The 16,566-nt window shown below is 37.6% G+C and overlaps 1 protein-coding gene across 1 annotated transcript in view; it reads right to left on the bottom strand.

The window, feature by feature from the left end:
• Positions 1–5,359: 5,359 nt before the first annotated feature.
• The window catches only part of atg14 (autophagy related 14), a 28,033-nt gene continuing 16,826 nt past the window's right edge, over positions 5,360–16,566 (bottom strand). Inside the window, exons 7-10 of the mRNA XM_041214632.1 lie at positions 15,850–15,967; positions 14,174–14,264; positions 13,891–13,976; positions 5,360–10,309 (exon numbers count right to left, since the gene is read on the bottom strand). Coding sequence (XP_041070566.1) covers positions 10,000–10,309; positions 13,891–13,976; positions 14,174–14,264; positions 15,850–15,967 — 605 coding nt within the window. The 3' untranslated portion in view covers positions 5,360–9,999. The remainder of the gene's footprint in view (positions 10,310–13,890; positions 13,977–14,173; positions 14,265–15,849; positions 15,968–16,566) is intronic.

The raw sequence follows: 16,566 nt of genomic DNA, 5'->3' as shown, positions 1-16,566 counted from the left end.
GATGGTGCCTAAAAATGTTTGCCTGTTTGTTTGCTACTGACTCCTTAATTCTGCATAACCTGTAACTCTTGGCTTCAGAGTGTATTTTGCCCCAACCAAACTTTTGCTGCTTGCTCCAAAAGACTTTCACTTTGAGTGCTCAACGTTGCAAGCATCTCTATTTACATTTCAGCAGTTAAGATACACAATTGTACAGCTGCTGTTTGTGTGTCATGTACATTAACTTGCAATTTTCTATAAGCTTAAAACAAGTTGTAACATGAATAAAATGGGACATTAATAAAAAAAAAATTACTGGTTGTAAATGTTTGCTACCTAATATAGAAACTCGTTATATCCCCATTTCTGGATTAGAACTTTTAAAGTAGCCTTTCTTTATTGTAAACGTTACTCAACATTATGTTGGAAGCTGTATCAGACTCCAAATATTCCATTTGTTAATAAAGCCAAATTTTGGGTTGATTACAAATTAATCAACTTTTCACCATAGAAGTGACTTGATTTTGGTTTTTGGTTATAGCTTTTGTACTAGTACAGAAGTCTCACTGTTCAGAATTAACTCTTGGGTAATAATTATTAGCTATCTATCATATGTTTTATCATCCTTCTATCTGTTGGGTGTGCACTTGTTATATTAGTTACAATATTTATATCCCCTACACCTATATTGGTGCACTTTTGTTTATTTTAAGGTGAAAATGTTCTCTGAATTATATGTGAGGTACATAATGATGACTGAGTGGCTTTCATTGTTTAGTTGGTTGATAACTGCACCACTTAATGTGGTATTAAATCACATGGACCAGCAAGATCCCTGATCTATGTATGCCATTAATTCTGTGCTGTGTGTGACCGAGGGGCACCAGAGTTTGCTTTGAATTAGTAAGGTGGTAAGGGGGCAGGAAAAAATGCATGTATTTAGCTGTTGAAGAAGGATTGTACTATGGTTAAATAGTCAGCCTTAAATGGCAGAATGGCTGGTGTGTAATAGCAGAAGCCCATGGAGCAGAGTCCCAATGTGATTTTGTCCTTTTGGGAAGGGAATGGAACAAATGCATTACCCATTGTGCTAAGTTAAATGCTATTTGCCATTATCTTTCCAGTCTGATCAATTGCAACTTCCTTTCCCCAATATTTAAAAAAAAATTGCTGTCATACAGATTTAGAAGTAATCAAATCTGGGATTCTACTACATAATTACCTTATTTGATCTGCATCATAATTCAAAGCATCGCCTGGAAAAGTTTAGATTTGGAAAACTTAAAACATTTCTCAATTGCCTCTGAAGTTGCATGTGATGAGTCAAAAACCAATTGGAGTCTTGTCGTCAAGGTTTGGAGGAAAAAAGTGAAATTACTAGCGTCTGTAAATAAGTGACTGAACACAAAGTTTTCACTGATTTGAGAAAGCCATTGTGGATTTGTAAAGGGTAGGCATGGCTGACGACCGTGATTGAATCTTTTTTGAAAAGGTGACTGATGTAGTGGATAGTGAATAACTATATATGTTACCTATATGGACTTCCAGAGGGCTCTTGGTAAAATCCCTCATAATAAACTATTAGCTGAAGTTGAAGCTCATGGAATTCAAAGCAGATTATTGATCTGGTTAGCAAGTTGACTGAACAGGTGGAGACAGAGAGTAAGGATAATTGGTAGGTGTTCTAATTGGCAGAATGCAATTTGTGGTATTGCACATAGATCTGTGTTGGGGCCGTAATTGTTCACTATATTTACTAATGATTTGGATGATAGGATAGAGAGCCACATGTCCAAATTTGCAAATGACGAAAGGATAGGTGACATTGTAAGCAATATAGATGGAAGCATAAAATTACGGACCTTAATAAATTAAGTGAATGGAGTAAACTGTGGCAAATGGATTTCAACATATGCAAGTGTAAGATCAGGTTACAGCGTTTCAGATGCAGATCCAGGTACCTTTTAAAATGAGTTGAGCGTTCAGCCTCTACCACCAACTTAGGCAGTGAATTCCAGATGCCCACCACCCTCTGGGTAGAAAAGTTTTTCCTCATGTCCCTTTCTCATCCTTCTACCAATCACCTTAAATCTATGGCCTCTGGTAATTGACCTCTCAGCTAGGGGAAGCCAGTCTTTCCTATATAGGCTCTTCATAATTTTGTACACCTCAATTAGAACAGAGGAGGCTAAGGGGTAACCTAAGGAAAACAACCCTAGCCTATCCAATATCTCCTCAGCTGCAATTTTCAAGCCCTGGGAACATTCTTGTAAATCTCCTCTGCGCTCTCTCCAGAGCAATTATGTCCTTCCTGTAATGTGGTAACTGGAACCATACACAAAATCCTAGCTGTGGCCTAACCCACGTTTTATACAGTTCCATCATTACATCCCTGCTTTTGTATTCAATACCTTGTCCAATAAAGGAAAGCATTCCATATGCTTTCTTGACCACCTGTCTATGCACTCCAAGGTCTCTCACTTCCTCAACCCTTCAATAACTTCAGGTTTATTGAGTTTTCCCTTGCTTTGTTTACCCTCCCCAAATGGATTAGCTCACACTTGCGCATTGAATTCCATTTGCCACTGACCAGACTGCCATGTGGGACCTTGTCAAATGCTTTACTGAAGTCCATATAGACAACATTCACTGCACTACCCTCATCAATCCTTGTTACTTCCTCAAAAAATTCTATTAAGATTGTAAGACACAATGTTCCCCTAAAACCGTGCTGGCTATCCGTAATCAATCCATGCCTTTCTATGTGACGGTTTATCGTGTCTCAGAATTGTTTCTTATAATTTGCTCACCACCAAAGTTGGACTGACTGGCCTATCCCTCATACCCTTTTTAAATAATGGTACAACAGTTGCAGGTCTCCAATCCTCAAGGACCTCACCTGTATCTAGTGAGGATTGGAAAATGATCCTCAGAGCATCCCCTATTTCCTCCCTTCAACTGCCATCGATCTGGTCCTGGTGATTTATTCACCTTCAAGGATGCCAATCCCTTCAGTACTTCCTCTTTCACCATGTTTATTGTATCTAATATTTCACAGTCCTTTTCTTTAATTAAAATGTCTGCATCATCCCTCTCCTTAGTGGAGTCAAAGTACCAGAGAACCTGCCCACATCTTCTGTATCAACATACGTGACCATGTACATCTCTGATAAGCCCTACCTTTTCCTTGTTCTCTTGCTCATAAAGAAAATCTTAAGGCGTTTTACCAGTACATTGAGTTTACCTGCCAATATATTTTCGTATCCTCTCTTTGCCTTCCTAATTTCCTTTTTTACTTCATCCCTGTACTTTCTATACCCCTCTAGGCTTTCTACAGTATTAAGTCTGTTGTAACTTATTAGCTTGGTCACTTTGCTTCTAGATAACCAGCAGGCTCTAGATTTGGCAGAACATGTGGGGACATGTCAATACTGTAGCATCAAGACAAATTATAACATGCAAAAGCCCCTATAAAACTTTTAAGTCTAACTGACAAATCAGAATGGAGATCAGAAGTAAGCTTTGGGGGAAATCTGATTGCAGCTTTATTTTGTTCCCCTATAGAAGTAACTGTTTTCCTTTACAAATTTCCTTTATATTATAAAGAATATATACATGATATGTAAAATGGTAGGAAGTATAGTTGGCAGTGGCAGGTTTTGAAATTTTTGGGGCATATCTCAAACGGAAAAACTTGGAAATGAGTTATAGTTTGAGTGGTCTTTAATATCAATGGGTTTGTGAGGGTTTAAACTCCTGTGTATAGCCATGCGCAGCTAATGCAATCAAGAGGAGTTATTTGTTAATGAATCAAACATTGAAAATTGACCAATTTGTGGATGTTCACATACCACTTTAAACTGAGCAACAGAAATCAACCAATGCATCCAAGCTATTACATCATTATGAATCCATTTGTTTTGAAAATCACAGGTGATTTCTAGGGCTTCACACTCGTGGAGGATGGAGGCAGTGACTGGCTTACTTGACAAGCTTATGGGCTAATAATACCTTAATTGTTGATGGTGCAGGTGAAGGCCATGCAAATTCTGAGTCAGAGACCTTGCTCATAAGCCCAGGGTATGTCAGAACCAGAAATCTGACCAGGAAAACATTACATTAGCTGACCATCATAGGACAATGACATGGCTTACTATTTTTCCCCCCAAATAAAAAGGGGCAAGAAGGTAAGTGAAATTAATTTTGATTATAACTAATCTACATCAATTTGCTAAGTGCAAAATAAATCAGTTTATCAATTCATACCTGGCCAATCTCAATGTTTTTTAAGCCACCTATTGAAACATTAGTGAAATGCATCTGTAAAAGATGTTCAGTCTGGATCTCAGTGTTAAGCCATGATTTAAATATTGGGCAAAGATCAAGGCTTATGTTAATGACCAGTGCTAATCAAAGCCAGACCTGAAATTTGCTACAGGGCAAAAATCAAATTAAGGTGGGATTTGGTGGTCACACAGGTATTGAAGCTAAAAGTCACAGTTGGAGTGACCAAAACGGAGTTGATTGTATGATCACCTCAACCACAGAGAAATACCTATCAGAAGCAAGTAGGGGAAAGAGTCACAGGCCAGGAATCAGCCAATCTGAGGGAAGTAGAAGACTGCATTTGTTTAAAGCATGATAGAAATAAGAATGTCAGAATACTTCTACTTCGCTTTTGTTGATTGGCTCAATGTAAAACTACAGCAAATCAGACTTGTGGACTGCACAATTCAAAAATTAGAAAAATTAAGAAAACTTAATAGTTTAAGTCCTAATAAACAACAACCAATCCTGAAATTCAGGATTTGGGGTAAATTCAAACTAATCACAGAAACCTATAAAAATGACTGCCTCAGGAGATGATGGAAAGAGTTTGTATTGATACATTCAAATGCAAATTAGATTTCATTCCAAAAATAGTAATTTGAGGCATGTGTTAAATAGCATATTTTGCAGGAAAAAGCTCTTCTCCATGTCATTTCTGGTGTGTCCTTGACTAAAAGGTAGAGATTGATTGCTGTGATTTCTCAACGACTCCTGTCTCTGTGTCATATAACTACGAGAAGGCAAACTAGATTTTATCATTTAGCAATTCCCATGTTCCCAACTGTCCTACCTGTTCTGTTCTTCATTTCAAATGAGCATATAGTTATAACTCGCATTGTCACTACTTATGTTCTTTGATGGAATCAGTTTGTCCAAGAGCAGCAAGTTGAAGCAGAGGACGGGAAAGTCACAAAGCGATGATCACTTTGCCAAAAATATTTAACACTCGATCAGCATGGACTTGTGTAAGATTGTCGGGAATAATTCTTGTTCCAAGGATTAAGCTTAGTAAGTAACTTTTCCTAATGTTCAACAAATGATTTGGCAATTCTTTTAAATAATTCACTATCAATTTATTTTTTATATAGCATATTAAATTATAAATATAGAAGGGTGTTTCTTTTAGCAGCCCATTACAACCGTTGCTATTAGTGGAAAATGAAACGCACACAAATGAAAGCAGGAGTAGACCATTTGGCCCAACGAGCCTGCCCCACCATTCAATACGATCACAGGCTTCAAATCAATTTTCCCACCCACTCTCCATATCCCTCAATTCCCTGAGAGACTAGAAATCTGTCTACAAGAACACAATAAAAACATATTTAAATCACAAAATCAAAGTTAAATGTTTTAAATACAAGATCAATTCTAGCTACTAGCTATTGCAAGTTGGATTATTACTCCATTCTCTTTTCCTACTGACTCTTGGCTCTTCTTGCGGGCAAGTAAATCGGTGTGGGATTTACAATCTTCTGAACAATTTTGATGTAAAAATTTCTTAAGGGCAATTAGAGATGGACAAAAAAGGCTAGCCTTGCCAATGAACAACAAAAAACTTCCTATCAAGTTGGTTAAGCAAAAATAAAATTGTGAATGTTAAAAATAATTGATTGTTATGATATTCTGTGTCAACGGTGCTAGAAATCTAAAATATATAAGTACTCAGAAACAGAAGTAGACCATTCAGCCCCTTATAACCTGCTGCAGCTATGTAATTTTAGTGAATACTGCTAACTTTACTATAGTTTTAACACTACGTGATTGATACAGGACCTTGTAAAATTGTGAAGTAATATTAACTATTTGAAATGAAGTTCTATCAAAACTCTGAAGCTTTGTCTTCATACCATCTGATCGCAAGGTAGTGAAGGTAATTAATTGCATGATTCAGAAGTTAAATATTGATCAAACCATGCAATTGCTTAAATTTAACTAGCAACTGTTTAAACTAAACTAATATTTGCTATTCTATTGCCTTGATTTAATCAAAGCTAATTTACTCAACATGGTTAATTGCCTACAGCAGTCGAACTAAATTGACCCAGTAAAACAGAAGGTGGTAAAACATAACACCTCATCAGAATAGGACTGTTCTTTAAAATGTACTTTGGCATAATTCAGTTCTGAAGAACAATATAGTTTCACGTCGGGTTTGATTATTGAAAAGAGGAGCAAAGTGCAGGTGTAGTAATTTCTTACGCAATGTATGATTCCTTCAACTGTAAAAGAGCTAATTTCAGTGAATTGAAATGTTACTCAGGTGGATTAGAATCAAAGACTGGCACTTAAACAGTAATTGAGCAATGGGAGGCCTTCAAAGAGGAAATACACGGTGTATCTAGACACATTTCCAGAGGGCAGCCAAAGCTACAGCTTCCTGGATGAACTAGAGGGCACTGTTTTTAAAATTTGGGGTTGTCCTTTTAGGACAGAAATGAGAAATTTTTTGAGGTTTGTGCAACTTTGCAATACTGCCTCAAAGCAGCAGAGATGGGGTAATTGAATATTTTTAAGGCAGAGGTAGTTAGATTCTTGTTAGGCAAGGGAATGTGGAATTCAAATCAAACAGATCAGCTATGATCTTACTGAATGTCAAAAAGCAGGCTTGAGGGGCTGAATGGCCTTCTCCTATTTCTTATGTTCCTGTGACTGAAGATATAGAGATTAAAATGAAATAGTAAAAGGAGCTTATGATGTCAGGTTCATAATTCTGTAGAGAGCCATGCTGACTGAATACAAGTACAGGAGTGAACTGAAGAAAGAAATGAGGACAAAAATAGTGTACGGGAATAGATTAGCAGGTAATATAAAAGTATACCTAAAACTCGTTTATAAACATAGTCCAAGGAAGAGTAGGGTCAACGGGGGTTCAAAAATGAGATCATCTTGTGGAGTGCAGAGATCATGCCCAAGGTACTAAATGAGCACTTTTCATCTGTCTTCATTAAAAGGGTGTTGCCAATGTCACAATAAGAGTGGGTAGTAGAGAAATTTGAATAGGACAAGGATAGGTGCAAAAAGGTACTTAAATTTCCATCATTAAAACTGAAGATTCACCTGGTCTGAATGGGATGCATCTTAGGTTCCTGAGAAAACTAAGGGTGGAAAATTGCAGAGGCTCTGGTCTGCTTAAATATGGGAGTAGTGCCATAGGACAGGAGAACAAATATTAAACTGCTGTTTTAAAACAAAGTCCAGCTATTACAGGCTAATAAGCTTAGAGATGGAGATAACCACAAATGTTACAGCACAGAAAGAGGCCATTCAACCCATCTTATCTGCGCCAGCCAAAAAAGAAAAAAAACTAGTTGCTCATTTTAATTACACCTTCCAGCACCCGTTCCGTAGCCTCTCAGTTTACCACATTTTAGACGCAGATCCAGGTGTCTTTTAAATGAGCTGAGGATTTCTGCCTCCACCACCAAACCAGGCACTCTCTGGGTGAAGAAGTTTTTTCCTTATGTCCCCTCTATTTCTACCAATCACCTTAAATCTGTGTCCCCTGGTTATTGGGCCAAGCTTGAGTAGACAGGAATGCCCTGTTTCCCCCAAGCTGTGGGGTCCTCAGCCTCCCCAGTTCCAAGGAAAACAACCCCAGCCTATCCAATTGTTTCTCATAGCTGCAATTTTCAACATTCTTGTAAATCTCCTCTGCATTCTCTCCAGAGCAATTACGTCCTTCCAGTAATGTGGCAACCAAAACTGTGCTCAGAATTTCAGCTGTGGCCTAACCAGCGTTTTATACAGTTCCATCATTACATCCCTGCTTTTGTATTCTATAACTCATCCGATAGAGGAAAAGCTTGAAGATACTTTGAAACATGAACCCAGGACACAATTAATTGGCACTTGGGAAGGTATGGGTGAATAAATGAAAGTCAGCACAAATTTATTACTGATAAATCTTGTTTGGCAAACTTGAGTTCTTTGAGGTGACAGAGGGCAGATTAGTGTAGTACAGCTGATGTATATATGGACTTCCAAAAGAAATTTGACAGTGCCTCAATAGACTTTAGCAAAATTGAAGTCCATGGAATTGATTAACGAGACTGTAGCTGTGTAGATACAAAAGTAGCTGAGGGAGAAGTTTCAGTAGTGGTAATTTTTTTCCCCGATTAGAGGAAAGAATGTATTTATACAAACCTTAACCCAGGGTTCAGTGCTGGAACCACTGCTTTTTGAAAATAGATTAATGGCCTGGACCTGGGTCTATTGGGTAGAATTTCAAAGTATACAGATCACACAAAATTCAAATGTAATAAACTGAGAAGCATACTAACATGCTTTAGGAGGACGTACATAAGCTGGTGAAATTTAATATGGAAGTGCAAAGTGATTCATTTTGATAGGAAGAATGAGGAGAGGCAATAGGAACTAAATGGTACAATTTTAAGGGGCAACAGGAACAGAGAGCAGGGGTGTATGTACACACGTTTTTGAAGTTGGCAGAACAAGTTGAGAAGGCTGTTTAAAAAGCAGACAAGATCCTTGGCTTTATATAGAGATAGAGGCTTTGATTACAAAAGCAAAGAAATTCTGTGGAAATTTTAAAATACGCTGGATAGGTCCCAGCTCAAGTATTAAGCCATTTTTGAGCACTGTACTTTATGCCATTGCCATCCCTTCTAATGACGATGCAAGAATTTACTAGTGTGGAACTAGAGATGAAAGATTTTTAGCTATCTGGAGGAACTATGGAAATTGGGGCTGTTCTCCTTCAAGGAAAGAACGGGGAGATCTGATAAGTGGCCAAAATCTTGAAGATAGAGTAAATAAGGAGAATTTACCACCTGTGGCAGAAGGGTTACCAGTCACATTTAAAGTAGTGGGCAATATAACAGTTGGCAGTGTATTTTTTTCCCTTATGATCTGCACTCTCCCAAAGGGAGTGAAAGCAATTCACTAATGATTTTGAAAGAGTTGGAAAGGAAAAAAATTATGGAATATGGGGAAAAGAGCAGGTAAAGGGGACTAATTGGACAGCGCATGATGAGCCAAATGGCCCTTTGTTTGATTCTGATTCCTTTTCATACAAGAATATGGTCATAGCACATACTACTTAGTTTTACTTATTTTAAAAAATGTAAATTTTATCACTGACCTGTTTCAGATACAACCTTGCAAATATCTGTTGTGATGGCAATTATAGGGAGCATACCAGGTTAACAACTAGGGGGGGTGTCAAGTGTCACTGAAAACAGCCCATGAGGTAACCTGATTCCATCCAATTTGATGAAACCATACTCTAAATTCTCTCATTTGGATTCCCTTGATCAAGGTGACATTTGAGTTCATTATGAAGTTATAAACTGCCCACCAACACCCCCTTCTGCCAGTGCATTCTATTAAAGAGGTTTGACTTATGGATCACAATGTCAGCAATAAAATTGACGATTTTGAAACACAATTTACTGAGATCAGTATTTTTCTATAAAAATGAGTAATACTTGACCAAAAATTGCTCCTAACAACACCAGTCTCAATTTTGCATTAGCTTACTCAACAGGGAAGGTAGTTCCATTATGCCAAATCAGAATTTGGCCAGTTGCAGTTTTTAGTGGTTGTATGCCTCTGATCCATATAAACACAATTGTCCAGTTTTGTTATTGTGTTTTATAGGCACTATTCAAGTGTCGTTTTCACACGTTTTCTATTTATTGGAAGTTTATGTTCTAATTCAGCAAGTCATCAGCGGTGTCCATAGTATTGTTTCCACCATGATGTAACAGAAGCTGCTGCAGAAGAGATCATACCACCTGTGCTGTTACTATTGCTAATTGGCTGAGATGCTTGCATGGCTTGGCTTTGCAGTACTTCCACTGGCTGAGAAGGGATATCATAAAATTTAGGACTGGGTACAGTCTCCCAATCTGTTCCCAAGTCAGTCTCTTCATCAGTTATATATTCATCACCACTCTCATCCGTTTGAGCAGCAATATTTGGATCTACCAACTCCATTGAATCTTCAAGATCAGCACTGATTTCGAAAGGCCCAGATCTAAATTCAAAAACATTACAGTTTTTACACATGTAATAATGTACAGATTCTCAAATATTGACTTTCACCTCTAAGGAATGTTGCAGATTACTACATTTGAACATACAATTAGTTTCTTTTAAAACTATACTCCCTTTGATAAATTTAGTCATGACTTCTACTTGCCAATGGATGCAAATCACATTTGAAATATTGAAGATCTGTTCACGTCTAAAATTCATCTGTTGGCAAGTAGAAATCATAATGTAGCTTCTCATATATAGCCAATCTGTGCCAAAGGTGGGGGGGGGAAACCACACTGCAATAACACTGGGTGTGAAATTAACATTTCTTCCCTCATTCTGGCCTGCTCAAGAGTTAACAGGAAGATAACATAAGTAATATGTTCAAATACAGGCAGAATCAAAGACATAAAAAATCTGGAACTACCAATATTTAGAAACTATAGTGATAGCAGAAATCACTACTAATACAACATATTCAAATTCTCAAGTGTGGATAATGCCAAGTAGAAACTTATAGAATTTGCCATTTAGTGAGACAAAAGTTTTTCTTTCAATTCTTTTCTCCTATTTCCTCTCTGAAGATTGGTTGTGAATCTTGCTTAAATTTTTAATGAGTCATTGCACCAGTTGGTATTGGCTTTGTCACTGCAACATATGCTTTTAATTAATAAACAGTAAGTACTACAGTGGCTCTAACTGACTGACTGGCTGTTGCAATTCATGAATACTTTAAATTCCAAAATGGCACTGGTGGTGTGAATGCACACCTGTGGGTGAATCAGACCGAACACCATATTCATGCAGGTGTTAGTGCAGTAAACGTCTGCCAGAAGTATGCAGAGTAGGCAGATTATGATGTCAATCAGCATGCAATGCTGATTTAACACCAGCAGTGCTATGCCAATACCCCCTTTTCACCTCACACAGCTGAAAATGTTCAACTACAGGAAGGAACCATCTTTATATTCATTTTATCATTCCATACTTTTATGCTTCAGTTTACTTTTAATCTCACTATTTAACCATGGAACTGTATTCTTCGATGTCTTACCTGTCAAACCAAATATTACCAAAGATATTTGGTATGCTGCGCAGCCTGTATTTTCCACTGACTTTCTATCAACCCCATTTTCTGGCCAAGCCTTAACCACCTCCTTCAAGAGCTCAAATGCACTTCAATCTAGCTCATTAGTTCCAACACAGTCCATGGCTTGGACTGTTCAATCTGCCTTTCTACACTGCGATGACCTTCATATTGGAACCAAGGAGGCAACTATTTTAGTCTGCAATCAGAAGTGCAAAAAGACTGACTGTTCCCAACTGTAAACTCTCCCATTACAATTTTGGTTGCCTATCTGCTTCTTAAATCCCAGATAGAACCTTACTCCATGCTGCCCACAACACAGCTGAGAACCACTTCAATTAATATCCACCGTGTATTTGTCCAGTTCCAGCAACGAGATGCCTGCACCTCTGAATCCAGTCTTCAGCTGCTGCAGCTGAGGATAGTCATCCACTTAGAACATAAGAAATAGGAAGAGTAGGCCATTCGGCCCCTCGAGCTTGCTCCGCCATTCAATAAGATTACAGCTGATCTTTCTTGTGTTTCGATTTCCACATTCCCATCTAACCCCGATAACTGTTGATTCCCTTGCCTAACAAGAATCTGTCTACCACCTATCATTGGCCCTCTCCTCTATCCAGCTCCACCTGTCCCACCCGCCCTTAAATAGCTTATATTTCACCACATTTCTATTTCTTAGTTTTGATGAAGAGTCATACGGACTCTAAATGTAAACTGTCTTCCTCTCCACAGATACTGTCAGACCTGCTGAGTTTTTCCAGCAAGTTTTGTTTTTGCAGTCATTCTCCATTTGAGTAATACTCTGATTTTTTTGTTCTTCCTGCCAAAGTGATCAACTTCACATTTTCCCACATTAAACTCCCATTTACCAGATCTTTGCCCACTCACTCAACCTATTTATATCCATCTGCAACCTCCTCATGTCCTCTTCACAACATACTTTCCTACGTATCTTTGTCATCTGCAAATCTAGCTACTATGTCTTCACTCCTCTCATCTAAGTAATTGATGTAAATCGTAAAACGTTGAGGCCCCAGTACAGACTCCTGTGGGGTGCCAATCAGAAAAAGACTCATTTATGCATACTCTCTGCTTTCTGTCAGCCAGCCAATCTTCTATCCATGCTAATATGTTACCCACTACACCATGTGCCTTTATTTTCTGCAATAATCTTTGATGTGGCACCTTATCAAATGCCTTTTGGAAATCTAAGTACAGTATGTCTAATAGGCTCCCCTTTATCCAATGCACATCTTACTCCTTCAAAAACTCCAATAAATTGATTAAACATGATTTTCTTTTCACAAAACCATACTGATTCTTCCCTATTGCTTTGTGCTCTTCTAAGTGCCCAGCTATAACCTCCTTAATGATTGATTCTAATAACTTCCCCACAACCGACGTCAAGCTAACTGGCTTATAGTTTCCTGTTTTCTGCATTACTCCCTACATTCTCTCCAGTGAGATACACTGAAATGTCCAGAATTGTCTCTTGGGATGATGACATTCTGAAAAGCTCAATCTAGAAGTCCCTCATCCTCTGAGTTTCTTTGTTTGGTGTGCGTCTGCTCTAGCCTAAATTTTCTAACAGTGCTATAATGCCCTGTTGCTGATACTCAAAGATGTCCTGATATTGCATTCCAAGCAAATCATGAGGACTTCGTGTTCAAAAATATAGACAGCATTAGCATGAATTCCAACAAACACCAAGCTCTTGTAAGGATTAAACTTTTAAGAGCATTAAACAAGAAATTATTTGAGCTTGTAACAAAGACAATGTGATAGTTGTGGGGCAATTCAATCTTCATTTAGAATGTTTTGTAACAGTTTATTAGGACAACACATTGTGGAACTGACTCGGGATAACATTATCTTAGAGCTAGTATTGTACAATGAAGCAGGGTTAATTAGTAATGTTGTAGTAAAAGATCCACTGGAAAATAGTGATCATAATACCATTGAATTACATGTTAAATTTGAAAGCAACATACTCCAATCACAAGCAGGAATCTTAAATTTAAACAAAGCCAATTACACAGGTATGAGGAGAGAACTAAGGTTAATTTGGTAAGTAGACTAAAAGTATGGCGGTAAATGAACAGTGGGAGACATTTAAAGAAACAATTCAAAATGTTCAACCAAAATGCATTTCATTGAAAAATAAAATACACTTTTCCTATTGCTGATCATTATTTATAAAGCCTCAATAAGTCTTGCAGTAAAGTTTTATCCACCCCACCCCAAAGTATGCTGCTTTATCTTCGCTCTTTACATCAAAAGCATTTAATGCCATTAATTAAGCGCCTATATTTATTTGAAATAGAGTCAATATATGCATAATTTAAATAAGAATTTAACTTGGAGTAGAAACAAATTCATTAGAATTAAACTTGGAGTAGAAACAAATTCATTAGAATTAAACTTTGAGCCTTCAAGTAAATGAATCTTCAAAGACTTACTCTGTTCTCAAGTCTATTAAAGATCCAACTTACCTGCCCAGATTTTTATTTTCAGGACTGACCAGGTGCATAATATTTCGGAGTGTATGCAAGGGATGCAACAGTTCTGGGTTAACATGCTGTGTGATAAGAAAATGTTGCAAAAGATTAGCATTACAAAAATTAGGTTCATGTGAACTAAGAATTTTCTGTAGACTTTGTTACGATATGTTGTGAACATGACTTAAAAAAATAACTGAACTACCTCACTGAGGTACTTAAGAGTAATAAAATTACAACTCAAAAATTAAGTCTATTTGGCATCTAACCATGGTACCTGGGAAAAGCAGAGATGTAGGATGTTTGTGTTTAGCTTATTCACTGCTCGAATGAACTTCTTTCTGTTCATGTTCTCTTCACAAAACTCACTGCAAAAGAGAAATCATCTTAGTAATACAAAACTTCATAATTCCATTTTTGGTGAGCTATGATAAACTAAGTTTTTTTTAAAAAAAATGTGCTCAACATAGGAAAATTAGTTCAAAATATTAGCAACATCTTTGGAACAAAATATATTGGCACAATTGAATAAAAGCTTGGGGAACATTTAGAATGAATGTTAAAAACGGAGTAAACAACTCCATCTTGGCAAAGCTATTTCAACTCAGCAATTATAAGTAACAGGTCATCAACCAGGCACTGCCTTTTTGCAGTTAAATTAATTAGATCCTATATGCTTAATGGAGCAAACATGTTGATGTTTTGCACTGAGTTGGGTTGGAAAAAAACTGGGAAGAACCATTACAAGCGCTTTATATTTTATTCATCTTAACTATGATGATTGTTATTTTTCATAGGTATAAGATATTGACTTTTAAAAGAATAAGCCAATTCCTAAGTATTTTCAAGCTATCTCTGCACATCTTTGGGATTTGGTCCGGGTCCAACCACCTGTAAATTTTGCTTTCATTTAGACTAGTGTCAGTCTGCAGTGTAGAAATTAAAAACTATTGTTTTTTAAGCTCAAGATATAGAAGTCAAGATTACACCAGATGGCAGACAGAAAACCTGCTCACAGGTCTGTGTTAATCTTGACATGTCAAAATCTGAATTCTTTTCCAGAGGGTTCAATGAGTAAGGGTAGATAACGTGGAATGTAGCTGTATATACCAGAAGGTCCTATGGTTTGATTCCCAGTAAATACTGAATTAACCCATGCATATAAAGATAACAGGGGTTGATAGGTTTGAGATCAAATACACCTTGGTCTCCCCAGCCGGGAAAAGGGAAAAAGCTTGGGCCAGCTTCTGTTGAAATATTAGGTAATAACAGGGCTGATACAAAATAAAAATACTGCAGCTGCTGGAAATTTGAAATAACAGAAAACACTGGTAACACTCAGCAGGTCAGGCAGCAACTGTAGAACGAAACAGAGTTAAACGTTTCATTTAACTCTTTCACTCCACAGATGCTGCCTGACCTGCTGAGTATTACCAGCATTTTCTGCATTTATTTTGAGAGCAGGACTCAGTTGGCTGTAATGTTCCCCATAGCCAGTTAGTCTAGTGGTGTTCACTGTCCAATCTCTATCAAAAATGGTCAGTTACGGTGTGGTGGGTGCCAATGCTCGTTGAACCAGACCCCAACCATAAGTGATCACCTACAAGAGAGGAAGTGTAAAGGAGGATATATTAGAGAATTCCACTTCTGGTACATTTAATTTAGCACTTCTATCACAATCCATGGCCAATCTCAGTAAGTCATTAAACAGGAAAGGCTGCATATCTCTCAGAATGCCTTTTCTTTTTTCTCTTGTGGTGTTTCTTCTTAGTCACCCTTCAACATATATTAATTCTTGACTTTGAAAGTCAGAGCCAAGGCATTTCTAGTAATCCAACTGCCACTAGATTAGTCTTAAAATAGTAAAACAAAGTACTTCTTAATCCAGTGGAGAGTTTAATATGCATGCTTCTGAAGATTGTTATTGTTATTATTTAATTGTAGAATACTTGCCTGTTGCAAAGTCTTTTGGGGAGATTTACATCAAGAATGTGAGAAAGTATATTTGCCTGTTGTGTGGCGTAGCACAATGCTGCACTGATGGTATAGGCTGGATTACTTTGCTCCATATCTGTATATAAACAATACAGGGCAAGATATAGATTGAAAAAAAATCTGCAAACATGCATTTAATAATCTTTAATATGAGAAGAATACTTTGAGAGCAACAAGTTGCACTTACATAGTGTCTTTAACATTATAAAACACCCAAGCATTTTAATAGCAGCATAACCAAACAGCGCTTGCACTTCCCTCAATTTAGTCTACTGCATTCGCTGCTCCCAATGCGGTCTCCTCTACATTGGAGAGACCAAACGCAGACTGGGAGACCGCTTTGTGGAACACCTTCGGTCTGTCTGCAAGCATAACCCAAGCCCCACTCCCGGTCGCTTGCCATTTCAGCACACCACCCTGCTCTCATGCCCACATGCCCGTCCTTGGCTTGCTGCAATGTTCCAGTGAAGCTCAACGCAGGAATAGCACCTCATCTTCCGATTAGCCACTTTACAGCCTTCCGGATTTAACATTGAGTTCAATAACTTCAGATCATGAGCTCTCTCCTCCATCCCCACCCCCTTTCCGATCCCCCTTTTTTCTAATAATTTTTTAAAAATTTCAATATTATTTTCTTTTCCTACCCATTTCTATTATTTCAAAATTTATTTCCAT

This window comes from Carcharodon carcharias, chromosome 20 (assembly GCF_017639515.1).
Source record: "Carcharodon carcharias isolate sCarCar2 chromosome 20, sCarCar2.pri, whole genome shotgun sequence".
Taxonomy (NCBI): Eukaryota; Metazoa; Chordata; class Chondrichthyes; order Lamniformes; family Lamnidae; genus Carcharodon; species Carcharodon carcharias.
The sequence above is the reverse complement of the archived record's forward strand: the minus strand, read 5'-3'. Positions and strand labels throughout refer to the sequence as shown.